Raw genomic sequence first — 23,337 nt, 5'->3', positions numbered from 1 at the left:
CTGTCATTGTCTTCATCCAAGTATTTTGACCTCTACGTGTCCTCATCAGAATGTAGCCTCTACAAACAGAATGGATGCCGCGCGTTCCGTTGACGGTTGAGGGTATTCATACCGCAGAAACCCCTTAGCCACGTCAGGAGCCGCAGCAAAACTTTGACAGGCAGTTTAAAACCTTGGGGGAATTGGGTCACAGAGGAGTGGGAGACGGGATGCTGGCTCGTGGGGATTTGAGCGGTAGTTCTCTAGAGGACTGGAAATCTTTCAGTCTGTGGACAGCGTCCTTCAAATTTCACCCCACTTCTAAGTTTTGTCAGCTCACACTGGAGTTTGCAGGAATACAAACTGTATTGCTCCAAGAGGAAACGTGACTATAGAGTGTCCAAACATCCACTCAACATACTGATTGTGTATAGCAAATGTCCTGGAAAGAAAGCCTTGAGATTTATGATTTTTGACTTGCACCCATCACCAGTACACTGATTTATTACGTGCAAAGCTGCCGCCCGGCAATTACACATCGCAGGATCCACATACAAAATGGTTGTGTTATTTTAAGCAGATTCCCTCTTAAAGGGGCTAAGAGGCGTGCATTTCTGTTTTAAAGTGGTCTTATCACCAAGGCTGTCGACCCACTCGAATGTCTGACAGCTTCGGCCCAGGCACCGAGCAGCCCCGGCTGCATTTTCCGCTGTTAGCGACGGACAGGCAAAACAGCCTCACTACACCTCTATTCTTCCCCTCGTGCCAGAGAGTGGCACAAACCTTTTCCCCTACTTCTCTTTGGCCATAGTGCCCTTTTGCTGAGTTAATATGGAATGAAGTACATGTGATCTGTTTATGAACGCAACATCAAAGCAGAAATTTGCAAAATAGCAGATTTTGTGGTTATGTTCTACAGGTATAAAGTCTACACTTGACAATAAATTAAATTATAGTGTCCTAAAGGGTTATTTCAGGTCTGTTTTTGTTCACATGTGCATTCTTTTGCCTCACCCAGGGGTCAGTGTTCAGTCGAAGGCCTCAGCCATGTGTAGTAAAGTAAACCAAGCCCTGGCATTGTATACAGAGGGGCCTGTAATATTCATTATATGTAACAACACACGGAGCTGAGGGTTAAACTCTTTTCACATTCCAGGACAGATATTAGTCAGCATTTCAGTTTATTTGTTCAGGGGTAAGATAAACCAGAATGCTCTTGGCCTCCTGCTCCAGATCTGCAACACTGACCAGTTTGTTTGAACAAAGGGAAGTGCTCTCTTTGACAAATAGTCCAATAACAGAAGATAACGCATACACAGCCTCGAAACGAAGATAATGCCACTGTCCAGCTGTGACTGGAAATTATTAGATCTTCACTCTTTTATCTGCTTTGATGTTGTGTTCTTTGGCAATAGCAATATGGCATTTATCAGAGCCCCCCCCCCCCCCCCCCCACACACACACCACACACACACACATTCACACCAAGAACATCCTGTATCAGTGAAACTGGAGATCCTGACACAGCAGTGAGCTCGTTGCCTGGAAGTTATTTAAAAGGACTGACATTTTAGGAATAAGATCAGAGGTAAGCACTTAGAAAACGTAAGTGTATCGCTGCAAGTTTCCATTAAACAATCCACGACTTCAAAATATCCCGATCCTTCATCTGCACACATCTGCTGTCCTCTGTCTTTTTTTTCTCCTTTTTTTGTTTTTTTGGAAGTGGCTGTGTAGCACTTCTTGACAAGTGTTTTTCTCGATGCGAGACCGCACGTCCTTCAACTTGGAGCCACCCACGCGCAACTTTTGTCTTTGGTTAAGGCAGCACATGGCAGCTTTTCTTGCCACATGACTCACAGCTTGTGACCACGTTCATCTCCTGGAAAGAAAAAAAAAATATGATCATCTCTAAACAGTCTTATAGTAATTTTGACCATATTTTGGATAAATCATAATGCGTGATAACATGTCTTTTGTGTTTACTGGCTTATGATCAATATTCTACAAAAATAATAAAAACACTATTTATTTGTCTGCAAATAATATAAATAAAATTAGCAGTACTGGTGCTGGTGCTTCTAATCCTAACATCCCAATAAACCTTGTTTGTAACCTGAAAAAGTAAAATTAAAGAAAAGATTATACTCACATTATATATATATGTAATTTAGAAAATGAAAAAAAGAAACTGTGATGATATTATTGAGGAACAGTAGCATTAACACAACAGAACATTAACATAAAAACCATGCATAACAAGTTTCACCTAAGCAACATAATGAGGATCAAATGTGCACGATCTGATGGTGCATGATTGTCAAAAAGAAGGAAGATGACCCTTGTTTGCAATGTGCTCATATAATGTGCTCAATATGCTTCATATAAACACTCTGAAAACAAATGCTAATATTTTACCATGTAAGTGTAATGAGTATGTGTTAAGTAAACACATACATGGAATACAAATACACAAAAACACACTCACAACTAACACAAAGCCATACTCATCAAACAAACCAAACCACTCATTTGCTCTGGCTGTTAAAATGGTTTTAATTAACTGGAAGTTGTGGCGTTCCCTCTCTGACGGCACACGGCCTGCCCGTCATAGTCACTTCCTGATGTGTCCCAAGGATGAACTTCGGGGGGAGAAAGAAATGCGACTTCCTCTTAACCAAAACCAGCCTCCAGTGAGATGGCCTGCACGCTGCTCCCCTCTCCCCTCACCATCGTGTTCAATTGTGTCCTAATTGTCGAACTCGCGCTCCGCAGAAGAAGTTGCTGACATGAGAAATTAGGCAATCAGGATGGCATTAGCGCGTGAGCGGAGAAGCGCCCGCGTGCTTCTACTACTGTATAATGTATAGGCCCCAATGGGGGGTGCAAATAAGCAGGAAAATGCTGGCTTCACTCTTTGATGTGATGGCTGCTCCCAAATTAAACTCTTAGTCACAGTGCTATCAAAAGGATATGGCTGTTAGCAGTGGCCTGCTCTGATCTGAACGCACTTCTGGATCTCATTACAATGTGACTTCTGATTGATGCCCTTAAGGGTGAATCATCGGAGAGTAAACACACGTTCCTGCTCCTTCCAGGAGGCTGTCGCGGGAGAGTCGTGCACTCATGGATTAATACTGCAGAATTAATTCAAGTGTTGGCAAATAAAGAAGCATAATTTGCTCAGCGAATGAATATCTGTCACTGTTTTCATGCAAATGTTACAGCCGGAGACAAAGTCACTATTCAGTCGAATTCTTTTGTGCTATTAAAGTACATTTGATTTTATTTGTAATGCGCTATGCAAACTGTTGTGGGATGCTGTCAAGAGGAAATAAACTGGGTCAGGTATGGCGCTGTGTTAAAAAAGAAAGAAAAAAGGCAGGAAAGAAGAGAACCCCCACTCCAAAAAAGAAGAAAAAAAAGTCCTGGGGGATTCAATGAGATTACCCCCTAGAAGATTGAATTAGTTTGGCCAACAGAAGGAAGAAATGCTAGAAACTAATGACAAATAACAAGCTTGTGACAATTCATCAGGCCACTTCACAGAGGGGAGGGTCTCTATGGAATGCCTGGGACGGGACCTTTCCCCCTGCGCAATGTTATTCTAACAAACAATGTCAATGAGATGGCATCCTACCTCTCACCAATTTGCATGGTTGTCAGAGGAGTGAAAGCCAGTTTAAAGGTACATCCTTTATGTGCCAGAGAAAGGATTAGGGCCAGCGCCACAAAGAGGCTTTGATTTTCTTACAAATATGTATAAGAAGTTTGGCTGAGAAAAGTGAGTTTTCAAAAGCTGCAACTTTCCCCTTGTGAGATTTCGCTCTTTTTTTTTTTTTTTTGGGGGGGGGGGGGGGGGGGGGGGATCTCTGTGTGAAAAAAGAAACTCTTCCAAGTTCACCCGACTTAGAATAAGATGATATAAATATATTCCACAACGTCTAGGCCAAAACATTGTTGTAAACTTTTACTCGACCATTGAACGAAATAAAGAAAAAAATGACAGAAAGTAAAAGTAATCAAAGCACATCTTTAATTTCAAGATAACTTTTGGTTTCTCCTGTCCAAGGTGGAATTAATCCAGGGACCATTTTCCTTTTATTCCCTTGGTTTTGTTTTCTTTCAGCCTTTCACTATATTGTCACGCCGATACAACACAAATGCAAGAAAAGCAAGCCGGTGTGTGTGAGCCATATGTACTTAGCAATGGGGTTAGAGTGCAGACCTCATTAGCATGTATAAACTCCCCGTGTCAAGAGGTCGCCTTTGACCCTAACACACAAAATCTTGCTCAAAACACGGCTGACACAAAGTATATCCATGTGGGTGAGGGATGTGCTCTTGCTGGCAAGTGCTTACGTGTGACTCAGTGCTCAAGATTGTAAAACTAGCTTGGGATGCCTTTATTGCTTCAACATGTTGCCGCACAATATCGAATAAGAGCAATTTTTCATGGATGTGTTCTTGTTTTACTCACCTTTTGAAATGATTAGCGTCGGTAAAAGTGCACATCCTGAAAGTGCAAGAGTGTCACCTGCATTTAATGGTGCAATAAATATGTTTAGATTTAATTCAGTCGTTGTCTGGAATATGTTTTCAGAGAATTTGAAACTGTGGAAAACTGGCTTCACATCCTTTGGTGGACATCTGCACATGCTCACAGCAGAACTTTGCAGGGCTTCTTCGCCGTCCGTCAGATGCTCTGCGACTTTAAGTCGCCTAATCGATTAGCGGCTACATGGCAACAGTTTCTATGACAACTCCGGTTGACAATGTAAGTCTTTACACACAAACACACAAACACTCACACAGAAACACACTTCTTCATGCTTAAAAAAGATCATCGGAGACGCTGTGTCCCTTCGCCTGGCAGTCCGACACAATGTGTTCCAGTTCACTTTCATCATGTCGTACCAGCTGAACATGGTGTCGCTTTCAGCCCTGCCCTGTGGGACGCCAGCCTTTTCTCTCACCGCGTGTTTGTGTGCGCGCGTGCGTGTCGTGCTACACTGTCCCGAGCTTTCGTGATCTCCCTGTTCCAGGGCCTCCAGCATGGATTGGCCATAGAGCCCCACTGTGGCCATCTTGGATGAATACAAACTGGAGACTCTACCAGAATCCCACCAATGCAACCCCCTAAAGCACATCTGTCCGACAGAGCCGGCCTGCCAAGTGGGCTGCTACGGTCCCCATCTCTTCTTCAACTCTCTTTTCTTTCCTACTCTTTCTCTAGGCTAACAAAGTGTCCCTGACAAAATCGTGATGGGTCTAGTGTTGACTCTCCATCCTGCCCCCCTCCCCCTCTTCAACCTCCAGCAACAAACTACCAGCCAACTTGAGAAACTTCCTCTTTTGGAGCTTCGCTGAGGTCCTGTGAAAATGTCCTCCGCTTCGCATGTTTACAGGCCAAATCATGAAACCTGATCGCATCCTCTAATAACAGTAATTGTGTTTATATCAGGAGTGAGAGACACCGACAGACTGGTGCAGCGGTAGTCCACCAGTACATTGCTCCCCTCTAATTGTTTGATTACAGTATGCTGCCCGGGACACTCGGTAATGTAATCACGCTTACACATTCATTTCTTTCTCGTCTTTCGCTCTTTACAGTTCTTGTGGAAACAGCTGTCCAGCCACATAATACAGTCCCCGACGACTTGTGTCAACAGGCTGGCGAAAATAACAATGTCCTCATTGTTTGGACAGGCCACCGTTCCAGACTGTCCGAATCTTCGTCTGTTGACGTTCTTGAATACCTGGTGATATTAATTCTTGACCCCAACAGTGACTCCCCATGACCTGATAACAGGAGCCCCCGTTTCTGTAAATACACAGGACAAATTCTGACGTTAAACCCGATCTCGGTTTTAACTAGCACAATAATTACGACCGCTATATAACATAAATGAAAACAAGAATAATACACGAGAGATTGTGTTCAGCGTCACACGTAAAAGGGTGTAATCTAATTAGGCTGTTATTGAATTCAAGTTTTCGTGCTTGTGTGTAACAAGGCAGGGTTATCGCAGTCATTTCTGTGCCTGTTTCCTTGGAGCGGACCGCAAGAACTGATGTTCTGTCCATCTTCAGCTTTCAGGTTCATTTCTGAACGGAGACCGCACACGTACATCGGATACATCTGCAGTTTTGTATTTTCCAAGTGACCTTAAGCAGCTGCGGACGCTCCGCCGGTGGACCAATTAAACGTCGGGGCACAAGTGTTAGCGGTCCCGCGGGAGGCAAATGTAAACAAAGCCCAGGTTTCCATTTTCAATGTGAAAGTTTGAATTAAATATCTCCTTTCACATGTCTGCTTTGTTTACATTTGGTTTCCTCTTGTATTCCTTCGGGGGAAACTTGGAAACGGCAATAATGTCAGGACGAGCTATGCCTTTAATGACTCAGATGGGAAGGAGCTCTCCTCCTTGGGCCTGTGCAACGCCAACACAGCGCCATGGGTGTTTGCACAAAAGGCCTAATCAATTCTGAAGCCCCGTACGTAGGTAAAATAAATGAGACTTCAAACAGAGTAAAGTAGCGCTTGAGGGATGAAAACATGCCACAAAAGGAGGCGCGCTCGACGTGACACATGCGAGGTTTCATCTGTGAGGAACGCCAGCGCACCGCGGCCTGTTTAACGTAAACTCGGAGAGGTTGGATTTGTTTGGTGTCAAATCTGGTAAATAATTAGTTGGTTCGAGGCAACGCGGAGTTCTTCAGAGACCAGTGACATGAAAGTCTAAACAACAATGGATATTCTGGGGAAATATGCTCCCGTGCTTCATCTACTTCATTTCCTAATTTATTAGTATTTATTTTTTCCATATTTATAGCTACAAATAAAGAGACAAAAAAACAACGTATTACCCACGAGTGATGTATGGCTCATCTTTTCTGGGACGCACAATTTTCCTTTAATGTATGATTTATAAGATTTATACAAACTTAAAATATTTACATATGCAATTATGAAGGAATCTGTAAAGGTGATCTATCTTCTGCTTTTAAAAATATTGTCCTAAGTGCCTCGCATATACCCCCTTTCCTATATATACATTATATATATATATATCACTTCTCAGTTTGACCTCAGACCATATTGCCTGGTTTTTAAGTCGTACAAATGTGCTGTAAGAGTCGGGGTCCTGTCCTCGGTAATGACGGGGGATCAGTTCCAGGGAAACCGCAAACGTAAAGCAACACACAGCTCATCCTCCACACGTTCCCGTTTTACAACGTGGACATTTCAGGCGTTTGCCAGAGCTTGTTGGAGACGCGCTGCCTTCAGGATCAGCGGTAAATTCGGCCCTCAGAAATGTCTGCTCTAACCAAACATTATCTGTTGGTGATTATCTCGCACCGCGGCTGAGACAGTGGGACCCAGTGCACAGAAGTGGCCCCGGGGAGCCCTCCCCTTTTTTTTTGAAAACTAATGTTTACAATCGTTTAGGGGCGTCCGTGGAAGGCCAACAGGAGACGCTGGCGTATGTTTGTCTCCATTTAGAGGATTGTGGTTAATCTGGAGCTCATGTGGCGACCTCATGGGCTCCTCATCTGCCCTAAATCTCCCGCTGCTCTATCCTCCCCTGTCCTCTCCTGCTATCACCCTTTTTTTCAACCATTTCTTTTTGGTTTTGCTTTCTTATTTATAATTCTTTCAGTTTTTAATCATGCTTTGGTTTTTGTTTTTTGGTTGTCGCTGGACTCTCTTTCTGCTGTTATGGGGCCACTCACCATATCTACTGTCTCCAGCCATCCATGTCATCTGCCGGTATGTGCTGATGGCTGGCTTTTATAAAGACTTTCATCTGTGCATCATGTGCAGCAATAACTGGAAGAGGATGTGGCTGAATAAATCAATTTGTCACATGAGCAAAATCTCAGTGCGAAGGTTCACGGGCAGGTTCCCGCGACTCGTCTGGTGTCTTCTCTTCCATCGCGGCTTTTCTTTAACGGCGCGCTCTTTTAGACAAAAGCTGGAAGGCATCTTGCTTTTCCTCATGCTGGATTCTACCTGCTGGTCTTCTGGGTGAAGGCGACTCCAGATGTGCGTAACACACTGACGTCATAGACTGACTCAGCACTGATGTCACCGCAGTGTTGAAGGATTTATTTTATTTTCATGGGAGCTTGAACCGTGGCTCCTGGTGTTCCCGTGAAGTGTGCAGTTAGATGATCTGAAATGAATGCTGCACACCTGCTTTTAAAGCTTTCGAATTTAGGATAATTCTTCATATATTTACATTGTGTAGCTTTGGAAAAAGAATCAGAAGATGGAAATTAAGGAAGCTACATTGGAGAAAAAAAAATCCACAGAACTCCACAGAAGCTAAAGGGTTTTTCTGTATATTATTATTATTAAGATCTACATTTTTATTTTTATTTTACATTAGAATTTTGCAGCTGGTTTTGGGTAATGCTAATGTTTTTCAGCGATTTTGAAACTGCATCGACATTTGATAATTACTCAAGTAACTGGAATTAGGGCAATTCTGAAAGCTATTGTCTTCTAATTAATTTAGATTAAAGTCATATCCATGTAAGTTTGTTCTTTCCTCTCCATGACAGTCCCTCAGGGTCTGTGACTGCAGTTCATCATCACTCTCGGCTTCACGGACTCATTTAGTTTTGAGTCTTTCTTGGTCAGAATAAGTGTCTCCTTTTTTCAGTTTGTCACAAGAAGCATGCTGACATTTATATTCGGACAGAATTCCTTGTTTCATAATCCTAGTGCTTCGAGTACATGGAAAGAGTAAAAAGAAAACTCTCAGGTGTCATATATTGATGCTTTAATTTTGAAAAACACGTCAACAAATAAAATCCATGGGAAGATTTGAAAAGTAACATAATGATTGTGGTCAGAAATAACATCACTCACACACTCACACACACACACACACACACACACACACTAGAAGAGAAAACACAGCTGAGAAGGAAATGGCGTCCTGGGGTCTTTAGTTGGACCCGTTTGTTTACTTTCCTCACATGGTGCGTCAGGGACGAGCTGCTCGCGGTTAGGCTGGTAGCTTCTCAGAAGATTAGCTCATATATAAAAGTTATGCGCGGGCCGTGTTTTTCATTATTTCGTGATTTATGATGTTTCATCGTACTCGGTAAAATCGTGCGTTTAGTCACGCCTGTAACACATGTGCTCCAACACTATCAAAACAACTTGTTGAACGGGGGGGTGTTGGGAGCAGAGATTGTACAGCGCCTGAGCGCTGGATAAACGTTTGGTGTTCCCTGCTGCCTCGCCTGCGCCTGGATTATAAAGGGCAGATATACAGGACTTCAGAGTGGGCCAATTAACAGCCCCAGCAGCAACCGCCACGCAGGAGGGTCCCTCATAAAGACTTCACCCTATGGTGTGAGCCCCGCAACTTCCCAGTGCTTCATCCAGGGCCCAGTCTGTACACACAGCTGTTAAACTGGCAGCTTTTTAAGGAGCCCCAGAATCGCCGACAGGCCCAGGAGTCCGTAAAGATCCTTCCCAGCGAGTGCTTTCCCAAGGAAGGAGAGTGAGATGACAAGGAAGCAGAGAGAGTGAGGGGAGGGTGAGCAAGGCAGCTGGTCAATCAAGGTCCCGTCCTTGGTAGGAGAAATGATCGAGTCACCGAACTTTTCCTCTGTCCCGCTATCTCTCCATCTCCTCTTCCATTCTTGGCTACTCTTTTCTCCCTCTTTTTTCCCAATGATTGCAATTGTGGTCCAGCCAATAACACACATGGGGGGTGTGAGGCCTGCTGAAGACTTGGAACTTCCAATCGTCCATGCCAGCACCGCTTCCACCCCTTACCAACTGCTGGCATTCCAACAGCTTTGACACATATTTTAAAAGTCGCTGTGCATCAGAACTGTACTAATCTTAGTTAAAAGGCAAAGCACCATTCACTGTTTTGATTTTATTTTCTTGCCTGCGCAGTAGCCCAGCGGCACAGGCTGTAGATTGCTGGGATGGAAGGACACACTGGCTATGCACGGATTAACAGGCTTATGAAATTTTTAAATTGGAAAGATATCCACTCTTTTGGCAAAGTGTACAGCGATTAAGCTGACACATACGTATTTACAGCAGAAGCCCGGTGTGTAACGGTAATAACTGCTTAAGTGTTGTTCAATCTAAAGCTAACACTGATCGGGCGGATGCAAAAATCTGGCTTTGGATTTGCAACTGTAGGCTAGAGCCCAACACAAAAACGCGACTTAGATCTAGCAAAGAATTTTGCATTTCAGGTGTTTATTGTGCTTTTGCCTGTGCTTGTATGTGCATTTGATAGGATGATTCATTAAAATGCATACATTGTTTGGCCACCTCCTCTGAGGGTGTGTTGTATGCATGGTTGAGAGTATATGCCATGGATCAAATGCCTCCAAATTGCGCGTGGTTGCATTCATTTACACTGCCTACGTACATTTGCACGCGTTTGAAGTCCATCAGTCGAGGGTCTTCTCCATTGTTCCTGCACGCTGGAGCAGAGATAAAGCGGCTGACCACATGCTAGACAGTATTGGCCACAGATGTGCCCGAACAGATCACAGGGAGAACGTGACGGCATGTCCTCAAGATGTGGACGCGTATTTTTAAACTTTGATGCAAACAAGATTTGCCATAAAAAAATGCTTTGTTCATGTGATTCACATGGTCTCAATAAGAGAGCTCATACATATTATATGCCTACGCGGGACTTTTTTTGTCTCAGTATTAATGTCTGTTGATCTCGAGATTTTCAGAATGGAAACTGAGCCCCCTGGTTAACGGGGAAAAAATGTTCCTTTGATGACATAGATTACATGTACAGCATGTCGGTGGCAGAGACAGTAGTTACAATAATAGTTTGTGATGTCTTTCAGTTTGGGGTTACGGATGGTCTTAGGTTCAATGATTTTAAGCTAAAAGACATGAGGATCATTTTCAAAAACAAGATTGACCAATGTTCCATGCTGTGTTAAACCAAAACTCAATATTTAGGTCAGTTCTTTCATTTTTAAGACTATATTTGGCTACCTGTAACATCCCAATTGCCTCTGAAAATGCCTTTATATTGCATATATTCCAGGAGACGCTTGTGTATTGTGTATTTTTTTTCATTCATATTTCAAGACCTTTTATTGAAAACATATTTCTATTGGCTGTCCCATTCAACCCAAAGCTGAGGACTTCTCAGATGTAATTCTGCAGGTGCGCGCAGGATAGTTTAGCAGCTATTATTTGGCACGTCCATCTCCTGTCGAAATGGTGTCCTACCCCATGTGTCTTGGATAAGATTACATGCTGCACCATGTGGGGGGGAACAGCAGGCGTGAAGACAGAGCCTCCAGTTCAAGCAAAGGGGAAAGGTATCACTGCGAGGCGGTCCGGCCCGGTTTAGTTCAGGTCCGCGCGTGAGAAGCGATCGCTCCGACATATTGTGCTCTCGTCTCGCTCTTCCTGTGTTTCAGGTGAGCCGCCAGTCGGTGCGCTGGCTGCCGCACACGAGGTGACAGCTTCTGACAATGTAATTGTCTGCTGTGGACAAGGCGATGAAGGCTTGAGCAGATACTGGGTTTCCCATCTGGAAATTATTCATAACTCATGCAGGGTGGTGGCATTAGACTGGAAATTGGAAATGTAAGTCCGGATACATGAATTTAGCCACAAATACCATTATAGTTAAATATCTGTAAGGCATTCAGCTGTTAAAACGTTGCCCTACACTGATTTCAGCCCAGCTGTGATGTAATAATCTAATTATTAATCTTTGTTAGGTGTTAAATCTCGCTCCTCGTATATTTTCAAATCAATAAAATAAGGTCTTGACACAAAAGAAGGAATGTGAGATTGACGGCTGCAGGAAAAGAGACGATGGCTGAAAAGAGAGAGGAGAGATTTCGCATGAACCGGCACGCTCCATTTGATCGCACCTTCTGCCGTGCACATGTTGCGGCAAGCGTTCAGAGAAACGCATCCTCTCCTGAATGGAAATTCCTGCACTCCAGCCACAGCTGCACAACGACACTTCAGATGGCCGAGCTCTCCCCTCCTGCATCTCCCCCCCTTCCCTGGAATTAGCCCAAACCACAATGGCATCACATCAAAAAAGAGGCCGGCAGAATCAGACTTTATTATCTGACGCTGCGGAGATATCTGTGCAGACAGGAAGAAGGGGGCACGGGGCCCTTTGGCTCCTTTGCCATGTCGACTTGCGTTTTATTATTAAACACACACACGCACATACACACGGTCTTAAAATATCTGCTCAAGCCTCAGCAAATCAGTCAAAGGTAAAACTTGACATGCTTAAGATTTTCTGCCATTTTAAGCAAAGAGTTTCTTGTGATGTTTCACGGAAACGCTCATTTTTGCTGCAAAAAGACCGAAAAGTTAGCTGAGACCAAAAGAAAGAAAGTTTCTGCACAGAAAGAAAGAGTCAAACTTTCTATTGGATCGGGTTCGGGGTGGGGAATTCACTTCAAAGTGAATCCGACAACAGTGGTCGTCTGTCTCATTTACGTTTTCAAACACACGGCAAATGTAAAAACTCCCAATTTTTGAAGGGTGTGTAATTACAGGGAGAGAATGGGTGACTATAAATACCCCCATCATTACTCGTCCCTCCTGAAGAACATGATCCATACTGAAGGATAATTAAGGCGAAACATTTCTGATCCTCCAACAGGCTGCACTGAGAATGTGTATGCAGCATGTGTGTGTGTGTGTGTGTGTTCGTGTGTGTGTTCTATTCTGGTAGATGTGGCTCTGCACCAATCCTCCACTCAGAGTGGCTTTAATTATTTTGCAGAGTCATTAATGGAACAGGAATACACAAGTGCACGCGCCTGTGTGTGTTCTTATATTTGCTACATATTGAGTAGAAAAATACTCATTCTACTAGCAAAGTGAGGACATTTTGACCGGTCCTCACAACTTCAAAGGACTGTCGGAGGGTTAAGACATGGTTTAAAGGTTGAAGTTGGAATTGGGTTTTGGTTAGTGTTTGGATAAGTGTTAAGGTGAGGGGATTGTGTTGTTTAGGGTAGGGATCTAGTTAATGCACTGTCTTAACAAAGATATAAGTACAAGTGTGTGTGTGTGTGTGTGTGTGTGTGTGTGTGTGTGTGTGTGCACATTGGAGCCTGTCAATGCCCTTTAAACAACAACAGACACAGAGAAACATCTTTGATCTACCAACATGTAGCAAACAAGACAATAATGAACCTCCATGTTCAGCTGAGGGCTCTCAAAATAGAGCATCTCAGTAAGGATATCTGAGATTTGAGGATAATATTTCTAGATTAGGCCGGCTAATTAGTGCCCCAATATTTGGCACGGTGCTTTGAGAGGGGGATCCAAATAGGCATATTGTCCTCACCGTGGTGGAGTGAAAGAGCTCCTGTGTTCTTCACTCAGAGTCAGAAAGAATGTTCGAGTGAGACATGGAGGTGGGGGGGGGGGCAAAAAGTTTACTCCGGCGTTCCCCCCGCCTCACCTTGTTATCTTTCTCTCTTTCTTAGCCGATCAAAACCCAAGAATGTTGCTTTGAGTGGCCGACATGAAAGGGAGGCAGGAAAACACGAGCCATAGCCTCGGTTTATTTCCAGGGTGTCTCTGTGCCACGCCAGCTTTTTCTGTCAGTGGGGGTCTGCTGGGGTTGTCGAGTTTTGCGAGGTTGTTGCTGAACAGGCAGCGAGTCAGCCAGCCAGCCAGCCAGCCAGCCAGCCAGCCAGCCATCCATCCAACCAGTTGTCATGCAAGTACCAGGTTCGTGTTGCTATTTGTGTTGGAGCGTAGCTGTGCCGGGAGCCTCTGTTTTCCTTTTGCAACCGAATCATCCAAACCTCTTCCTGTGGCAGGAATCGTGTCCTACAGTCATCTGAGGCGACTGGAATGAAGAAAGTCTGTGAGCTGGCCTTCCATCCCTTCCACCGCCTTTGGGCTGCTGAAACAGGGAGGGCAGTCGGCTGGGTTCAATGGTGGCCCAGTGTTGCCGGCGCCGCCGCCACCTTGTTATTGCTTGTTGTTGTTTCCCCTCAGAAGGCCAAAGAGGCTTTTGTGCCGTCGACCGACCAGCGCCGCGCTCGTGAGGCTAGATAAATGGATTAGAGGGCCACAGATATGGGCGGGCATCTTCGGGGAAAGACAACAGAGATGTTGAATGGAGGCGCAGGAAAGGGGGGGGGGGGTGTTGTGGGTGGTGGTGGTTGGGGGGGGTAGGGGTTTGTAAAGAACAGGAAGAGGCGAAGACATTGGTGCTGTTGGACTACGAGGGGGTCGAGTCTGTTGCAAGGAAAGCCTGCTTCTGCCAAAAGAGACAAGACAGTGATAAACTTTCCTCCCTTTGCAGTCAGCTGCCCCCCCAACCCTCACACACACACACACACACACACACACACACACACACACTCACTCTAAAATGAATGGACAGCCACGGTGTGACACGTCTCAGTTGCAGGGGGAAGACGGCTCTTGTTCCCCAACAAAGAGGCGCTGGTGTGATGGCGCGGCCCGTGACAGAATGCTAAATTGTTTCAGGGTCAACAACTTATTGTCCGCGCATGAGTCATGATTTACATGTCCCTGAGAAGGCGTCAGCGCTCCTGCACTAAATTCTCCTTCCTTTCTGCTAATAACCACCTGTATCATGCCTTTAAACTCTTTAAAGCTATGAATAATAATAATTGGCCTATTACCATGTTACTGCTTATGCAGTGTTTAAATGAGCACACATTATTGTGTCTTTACCTCTGGAATCCCACAGAGCATTATTGTTAGCACTATATTTACATTTAATTCATTTTTCAGCTCTTTTATTATTTCATGGTCCTCCCCCCCCCCCCCCCCCCCATGTGGCATGTGGGGAAGAAAATGGCTGCAAGTGACAGCCTAATTATCAGCTGCAGCCCCGCTCATTACGCATTAGACAATTCGCTGTACATCCACTCGCTAAATGAATAATTTTGTATATAATATTATGGCCCGCAGCGAGCTAAACTCACGCTGCTCCACTACAAAAGGAATAAACGGGACACCGAGAGGTTATTTAATTTTTAGCCCCCCAAAAGCCAGCTCATGAGAGGATGTCATGCAAATACGGAGCGCCGGAGAGAGGAGGGCGGTTCGGAATCTACGCACCTGCCTTTTTAACCTCGTTCTGACTTAATATGAGAATCATTAATGACTTTTAGCTCAACTGGAATTGACACGTTTTCATGCGTCTTAATGGAAACGATATTTTAATGCAACCATTTATCAGTAATATTTTTTCCTCAAAAAGAGACTGTATTTTATTTAAAAATATATGTGAGCGCAGACAAATTAAAAATATGAGCATGCTCCAGTCGTGATGTAAATTTGTGACCCCGTTCCCGCCCACAGAACCTTTGGCGACCTTTGTTAATTTTTGCTCCGCTGCGTGACTGTTTAGCGGATGGCTGACACGGATTGGTGCGCGCAGACTTCTCCCTCTGCCACACAAAATCAGCCGGTGGTCAATGTTTACCCAGCATTTAAAAATAAAATTTAAAAAAATCCACCCTTTTGCCCTTTGCACGTTGCATCAATTTTTGCAAAATGGTGCCTTAATTTAGTCCCAAAATTAACCGCGGCTTTTCTCTCAACAATATAATATAGGTGTGTATTTATCCTGTGAATAATCTCGTTTAACTATGTTTCATTCTTCTATTAATTCCGGTTGGATTGTAGTGGTGCAAATCAAGCTGTAAAGTACACAGCAGGCTCTATTGTACGTGATAATACAGTTATCTTAACAATATTTCCATGTGATTTATGGCTCCACGGTGAGTAGAAGTCGTTTTCCACCCCCCGCAGCAGCACAGCGGCCTATAGAGGTCGCTGTGATATTGCAGAACAGACAGGCTCCGTTCAGGCTGCCCAGTTTGGAATACTTCACCCAGTAGAACATCTCATTTTGCATTTTACTGCTATTTAAAACAGAAGACCGAAATCATGTGACAAATGTTTTCTTTTGTTACGATTCATGTCACGGTTTCAAAAATTAGAAGCTTCCTGTTGAAACGAACAACAACGCGATTACATTAAAAATGAATTAAAGGAGATCAAATTATGAAAATAACAATTGCTGTGAATTCGAAATAAAGAGGTGAAAAATATATCCATGTGATCACAGCTAATTATGCTGTCTTTTTTCCTGATGATGATTGAATTCTATTCGACTCCATGTTGTAAATCAATATTTGCGTTTGGTCTGCGAATGTGAAGCAAAAAAGCCCCCTTTTTATAAGCAAATGATCATTATCAGCATCAGAACAGACACAGACCCCCCAAAAACAGCGACCCCGACAGTGGGATCCCCTTCCTTCTTCTCCCCCCTCCACCTAGAAACGACCAAAAAAAAAAAAAAAAGAAAAATTAATAATTTATCTCGGAATCGACTTCTTTCTCTGACAGATTAGATTTTAACCATTTGATTTTGTTTGGACTGGGCGTTTCCATATTATTACTTAATGACCTTCCCAGCTGCTCCTGTCCATTTTCTGTCACCAGCAACCATCTGGACACTTATTAGCACCTCAATGCGTCCACGCTGCTTCCCTCCCGAACTGGAATAAAATTAAGGCGGCTTACACACAGCCAAGCTGTATTTCTGCCCCCCCTCCCACCCCGGTTCAAGATCATATAATAATAATAATAATAATAATAATAATAATAATAATAATAATAATAATAATAATAATAATAATAATAATAATGCGCCGCGAAAACTGATTTTCTATAATTTCTTTAGTTTATTAGGCAAAATATACGATCTGGACAAATTCATTCAACGCTTCCTATATACAAATTTAAATCACTTGGTATTTACATTAAAGAAACGACACCAAAAAACACAAGAGTAGAGACAATAATAATTATCATAATAATAAAAATAATTATAATAAAGTAAAAAGCCTAGGAAAATGTCCCAGCCTGTCTGGCCAAAGTGGAGAAAGACAGAGTAACATTATAGGCGCGATTATAGGCTACACAACAATAGAGGGAATCATCCATCCATCCACAGGATATTAACAAATGACGCCATTTGTTCTGACTCTGAATGCTACGCTGCATTATTATTTCTCATTGTCCGTTTAGGAAGTGTAAAGTCCTTTTTCTCGCCCCTATTTTTTTAAGCACGAAAAAAAAGGGAAAAAAAAGTCTTGATCAAGCCGAGGAGAGAGCAGTGAGAACCCGCTGCGTGGCGTCCTGCGGGCTCCGAGAGCTGGAGAGCAGAGAGGATCTGGAATAATACAGAAATATCATAGATAAATACTCCCGCCGTGTTTGGACAGCGGGTTTCAATCAGGCATCTCAGAAAGTCCGGACTGTTTGGATTTGAAACAGATTGCAGTCTGACCCCCTCGTTCTCTCTGATAATACTTATTATAATTATTATTATTAATAAAAACAATACCAATAAAAATAAGATGATTGAATTTTGCCCCTGCGTGATTTTTTTTAAATGGTTGTTACCTTTGTGTGCTATTTATAATTTATCCAACATCGTGTAGGAAATGTTTGAAAATGGTTTTCTAATGCTCCAAGCAGAGGGAAACTTTTCCCCCCTCTTCGGTGAGAGTGCTCCCCTGGGCTCCGGGGCTCCCAGGGGTCTTTAGGGAAAGCACACAGCCCAGACAGAGTCCGTTTTACTCTGTGACTTGATAAGTAGCCACACTCTCCCCAGAGGGGAGGAATTAAAGGGGGAGTGGGATGGGAGTCAAGACCCCTGTCACCCGCAAAACAAACTGTCTTTTCATTTTTACTTTGTGGTTTTATTATTTAAATTTTCATTCATAGTGGGGGAAACCCGCGATGCGTGAAAAGGAAATTTCGTTCAATTAAACCTCTTCAGGTGTTTGATTTTATTCTTTCCCCGTAAACACAGCATTTTACAGCAGCTACAGAAGTGAACGTGGAATCATCCGGCATGGCTCTGAGTTCTACTTTAACAACCTTCAATAATTAAAATCGCCTCCCAGCGTGTTTGCAGCCAAAAGAAAAAGCAGAGCGACAGAAAAGGTGTCTTACCTGTCGTGGATGGGTCTGAAGGGGGACTTCAGGGTCTGCGAGGGAGGCGAATCGGATCTGACACCATTTTCGTGCTCTAAAAAACCACAACGAAATAAACATTTAAAACAAAAGCATGAGTTGCATTTTTTTCGAATTTATTTTATTTGTTTCGCGTAAAACTGAGTGTATGTGAGGAAATAATGGGTTCCAGTGCAGCCTGGAAGGAGCGTGCGCGCTGTTTTGCTATTGAATTATGCACGTTAAAGAAGCAAATATAAGATTAACGCGACACAATCGAAGCCGTGTTTGTTGTGGCAAACGCTCCCTGTGCTTGTGGCGGGTTTTGCGCGTGCCCGTGCGCCACCAGAGCTCTCACCTATGTGCTTTGGACTGTGCGTCTCTGGCGAGGCCTTGCTGTCGACGCTGAGCGCTGCAGCAGCTGCTACCGGGGACACCACCACCGAAGTCGGCTGCTGCTGCTGGGTCGGCAGGTGGTGGCCGTGGTGGTGGTGATGGTGGTGGTGGTGCTGGTTTACTCCCAGAAACGACCTCACGTTCAGCAGAGAGTTCTGGCCCAGGAAAGCGCCGTTCGTCCAGTTGTGGAACTTCCCGATCTGGCATGTGTAAAGTCCGTGGCTGGGCAGGAAGGCCGGATGGGCCTGGATCTGGTGAGGAGGCGCCGACGAGTGCGTGGTGGACGCCGGGTTGCAGGGGGACGTCGGTTTCTGGGACGAACTGTCGGGGGACGTCGCGGTTTCTGCTAACGACCAGATTTTGGGCTTGATGCTGGATGGTAGCGGAAAGTTTCCGGGTCTGTCGGGGGACAGAACTCGGGTGTTGTTGTTGCCGTCCGGGTTCTCTTTACTCCCTGGGTGAACTGAAATTGCGCTCTTCGATTTGTCAAAGGCCTCGTGGGCCTGCAGGGCGAAGGCCCGTCTTCTCTCCAAGCTGTCCAACTCCGCGCCCCCCACCGCGCCCCCCCTGTGCTCCCTGCTGCCCTCCGTTGACTTATCGTCGTCGTCGTCGTTGCTCTGATCCCCGTCGTTGTCGTCGATCTTGTCGATATCGATGCTCTCCAGATCGATCTCTTCCTCGTCTTCGTTTTTCTCCGCCTCGTCCCCGCTGCCGAACAGGTTCCCGTCCTCGCCGTCTTTGCTCCTACCGCCCCACGTCATCTTGTTCTCCTTCTTGAGCCTCCTCCTGGCGTTGGCGAACCACGTGGAGACCTGCGTCAGGGTCATCTTGGTGATGATGGCCAGCATGATCTTCTCCCCTTTGGTCGGATACGGGTTCTTCCTGTGCTCGTTGAGCCATGCCTTCAGGGTGCTGGTGCTCTCCCGGGTGGCGTTTTTGGGCCTGGCCGGGTCCCCGTACTGAAACTGGCCGTATGGATAAAAAGCCGGGGCCGTGTGGGCCGCGAAGCTGGCAGGGTGGACACCGGGGCTGTCCTTGAGTTCATACTGGGATCCCTTCAGAGTAAAAGATAGTATTTAATAACTGCAGCACATGAAACAGAGGCCAGACACTTTCTCATTCACTGACAACTATTACAATTACGCGATCGTATCTGTAGTTTAAACAAATGTAAAATTCCCATGTCAAGACCCAGCAGCAGCTGAGGCACGTCCAGGCTTCTGCACACCTCAAACCAGATGTTTTCTTATTTATTTTTTTATCAGCATTTCCATTAAACTTTTCAGCGCGTCATTGCTGTCACGCCTGACGAACTCTCCCCTGCATTCCTCAAGTGTGTCAGAGCCGGGTTTTTAGGAAGGCCGAACTTTTCCAATCGTGCCTCTCCTCTGAAGAGTTCTCAGGAGACATCATGCAAACACTCGGGTTTAGAACCGAACCTGTGATTTGGACACTTTAACGCGGAGGGCACTTTCTGGTGCACTATTTTGCCCTCCCAGTTGGTCTCATCAAATGGTGTTTTGACAAGTTTTCAGAGTCATGTGGCTGTAAAACTACCATTCTATGAATGTGCAGCCTTGCTGCCTGTTTACCGACTGGCGTTAAAGGCTGGAGATTATGCCATGCAGCATTTATTTGGCTTTATTGACAGAGATGTTATGTTATTCTCTTAAATGCTACATTATTACACACAAAACTTTGCCACTGAAATACTTTAATCTGGATTCTGCCTCGTGCTTATTCTAATTGTCACGTTATTTTAATTTTATTTTTTTTCGGACATTCCCGTCAAAGTTATTGCATATATTTAACTGAAGGCAGACATGCACAAAATCAAGGAAATAAAATATAAAATATTTAAGAATTAAAGCTAAGCAGAGAGGGAGCTCATTAAATGAATTTTAAGGAGTTTTCGATTTGAGAGGAACCAATGCGTCTTTCCCCCCCAGCGGCATTTACACAATCATCCGTGCACCGTCCTCATAAATTCTACTCACCATTTGTGAGAAAAGAGCCAAATCCGCGCTGGTGTAAGGTAAAAAAGCGCTGTAGTTGTGTGCGTAAGGACTGGCGTACATGCCCAACACCGACGTAACCGCCGCTGCGGTTGCAGAAGGACTTCCCCCGATTTCAGTGCTTCCTCCCCGGGACGAAGGCGTGAGCACTCCCGGTCTGTCGCTGCCGTACACCGCCTGGGAGGCACTTAAATACTGAGGGTAGCCAAGCTGCGGGAACGACATCTCCACTGCGGAACTGCCGCACAGCAGTAGTCGTCCAACAAAACTGTGTGCAAAAAAGAAAAAGAAAAAATATATATATACGAGGAAAAGGGGAAAAGGAAACCCTGGAGATGCGGAAGGGAAACTATTTAAGCCAAAGTCACCGCGACTACAAGCATGCAGTCAAAACAAGCCGCTCTTAAATCTCTGCTTCCTCTCTTTTCTTTTGCAAAAGTCCGCTGGATGTGATCTGATCAACAATTGCGCTCCGACTGACGCGCCTGGCCCTGAGGTCTCCAGGCTGATCTCTCAGATACAATTTGAAGTTGATGCTTTGATTGGCATCCCCTACTTGAGCCTGCAAGCTCCTCCTCGTTTGGAGCAACGTGGTGCTGTGAATATAGACAGAGCGCATTGGATAGCTCTCTCTCTCCCCCCTCTCTCTCTCTCGCTCTCTCTGTCTCTCCCTCTCTCTCTCTCTCTGGTCCCCCTCACTCTCTCTCCTTGTTTGGAGTTATTGTATGTTAAATGTTCAAGCATTTGGTCCATTCACCGAAGGCTTTGATTGTTGTATGACAACCTGTCGACACGATTTTACAGCTGTCCGACACAGGGGGAAGTAAACCCATCACAGGAAGGAACTTACTTTGAATAGATTAAATAATATTAGAAATTACAAATGAGGGCGGAAAGAGCCGCTCCGCGGAACTGTTCGTGTTCAGTTAAAGGGAGAGGAGAGTGTTGTTTTATTGGAAATTACTCCGAATCACAAAAATGCTCCTCATTTTTAAAAAAAGGAAAAAAATAAATTACAGTGTTTACTGAAATTAAAGGATGTATTTTGCATTACATTTTTCCCTAAGAATTGAATATTTAAGATACTATTTTATGCCTTCATCGTGGAACAGCATAACAATCTGTTTTGGAGACTTTGATTAAAAGGTTTATTGTTGAAAGTCGCAACTTTTTCCCCCTAAATACTAAAAACCAATTCGAGTTTTTCCAGCACCACTCACTGAAGATATACCTATTGAACCTATTCATAAATGACCATAGCATCGGACATCAATGGACTAATATTTAATATTCGAATAATTTATTTAAATGTTTCGTCATCTAGCGTGTGATGTCATAAATCCTCACAAATCTCCACTGGAACAACAATGTATTCCAAACACGAAGACACCAAATTACGGAACCCCGACCACAATTTTGCTATCACTGAAAAGAACCTTCTTTAATTGTATTTATATCTGTAGGCCTATAGACCCACAGCCTCCTCAACCTCGGAAAAAAAGAGCAACATTGCTGGACTTTAACCTCACTCTTTCTTGACATAACCACGCGTGATGGGGGCCAGTTCGTGTTTTAACACTTTATTTTTTATTTGATTCGGCGTCTTGGGCGATATAAACCCGCGTCCCGAGTCAGGGGGTTAGGAGGGGGGTTATTCCGTAGATCTTGATTTAATGCCTTAACGACTGAAGCCCGAGAAGTCAGTCTAGATTCCGATCTGCAGCAGATGGCTGCGAGTGGATATTGCCGAGCGCCGAGGATCTGTTCAAAATATCTGAGGGGCACTGATGGTAATCTGGGTAACACATCAGAAGGGAGGGGAGGAATGGCAATTGTGATAACCCGTGCGTGTGTGTGTGTGTGTGTGTGTGTGTGTGTGTGTGTGTGTGTGTGTGTGTGTGTGTGTGTGTCTGTGGGGGGTGTTAAATATGATTGTTGTGGTGGGCTTATAGAGCAGGAGGAGGTGGGAGAAAGGAAAATGTCTCTAAATTGAAATAAACAGGGATCACTGTTGATAGATGGAGAAAGAATTGCATACTGGGATAAGGATTTGATATTTGCAACAATAACAATTAAAGTTATAGATAAGTAAAATGTGCCCCCCCCAACACACACACACACACACACACAAACAAGGAGTTTGACTCCTGCCGCACATTGACACGTGTTGAAGGCAATAAACCATCAGTGTTAACTGATTTATTGGCTCTTGTTAAACTCTCATTACCTCCAGAAGAGAGAGAGAGAGAGAGGGAGCGTGTGTGAGTGAGAGAGAGAGAGAGAGAGAGAGAGAGGGAGCGTGTGTGTGTGTGTGAGTGAGAGAGAGAGCGACAGAGAGAGAGGGCATGGAGGAAACTTTGTTCCGGGTCCCCTCGCCGTCCACGGCCCCTTTAAACCTCACCATCGCTTTCTATACAGATGGCCTCTGTGTTAGTCACTGTGGGCGCGCACGTACCTCAGCGTGCACGCGGCCCCACACGTCAGACCAAGAAGATTTTCTCAGTTTGCTCCTGCTTTTGCAGATCCAGCGCACATCAAACAGGTTCGTTATTATCGTGCAAATAACGTTCTGATCTAGCATTCTAACGCAGGTGTCCTGACATTATGTTATAGGTTAAATAGGCTTCAAAGTGTTTTCTCTTTACTTTTTATTCAAATGTTCATGTGTGTATATATATACAGTATAATTATTGGATTTTAAAATAGCTCCACCCACAAAACGCAGAATAAATAGATCAATATTAGATCAGATTTATTTGTTATTGTTTTTCTTATTTGGTTTCAAATTACGCACACGCACACGCACACACACGCACACACACACAAACACATACGGCTGCACTATTTCACTGCAGTGAAAGGCTTAATTAAATGTTAATAAGATGTATTTTCTTTGCCATTAGAAGCTTTGCCAACTGA

The 23,337-nt window shown here is 44.3% G+C and overlaps 1 protein-coding gene across 1 annotated transcript; it reads right to left on the bottom strand.

Moving 5' to 3' along the window:
• Window positions 1-16,708: 16,708 nt before the first annotated feature.
• On the bottom strand, window positions 16,709-20,973 carry irx1a (iroquois homeobox 1a). Its single transcript, XM_057045809.1, has 4 exons — window positions 20,401-20,973; window positions 18,366-19,458; window positions 18,008-18,083; window positions 16,709-17,219 (listed from the first exon to the last, which is right to left on the bottom strand). Exons 1-4 carry the CDS (start codon window positions 20,641-20,643, stop codon window positions 17,144-17,146), a joined length of 1,488 nt encoding a protein of 495 aa, XP_056901789.1. The 5' UTR covers window positions 20,644-20,973; the 3' UTR covers window positions 16,709-17,143.
• Between the last annotated feature and the right edge of the window lie 2,364 nt (window positions 20,974-23,337).

Source organism: Takifugu flavidus, chromosome 10 (genome assembly GCF_003711565.1).
Source record: "Takifugu flavidus isolate HTHZ2018 chromosome 10, ASM371156v2, whole genome shotgun sequence".
Classification (NCBI taxonomy): Eukaryota; Metazoa; Chordata; class Actinopteri; order Tetraodontiformes; family Tetraodontidae; genus Takifugu; species Takifugu flavidus.
Note: the sequence above shows the minus strand (reverse complement) of the source record. Positions and strands in the feature narration are given on the sequence as shown.

What these genes read in the sequence shown, in the direction of transcription:
- irx1a (XM_057045809.1), bottom strand. Translation starts at nt 20,643, where the DNA reads ATGTCGTTCCCGCAGCTTGGCTACCCTCAGTATTTAAGTGCCTCCCAG. An exon ending in TGGCTCTTTTCTCACAAATG is followed by an intron (nt 19,459 to 20,400) that starts GTGAGTAGAATT and finishes TTTACTCTGAAG; the next exon opens with GGATCCCAGTATGAACTCAA. An exon ending in GCACAGTCCAAAGCACATAG is followed by an intron (nt 18,084 to 18,365) that starts GTGAGAGCTCTG and finishes GTGGTTTTTTAG; the next exon opens with AGCACGAAAATGGTGTCAGA.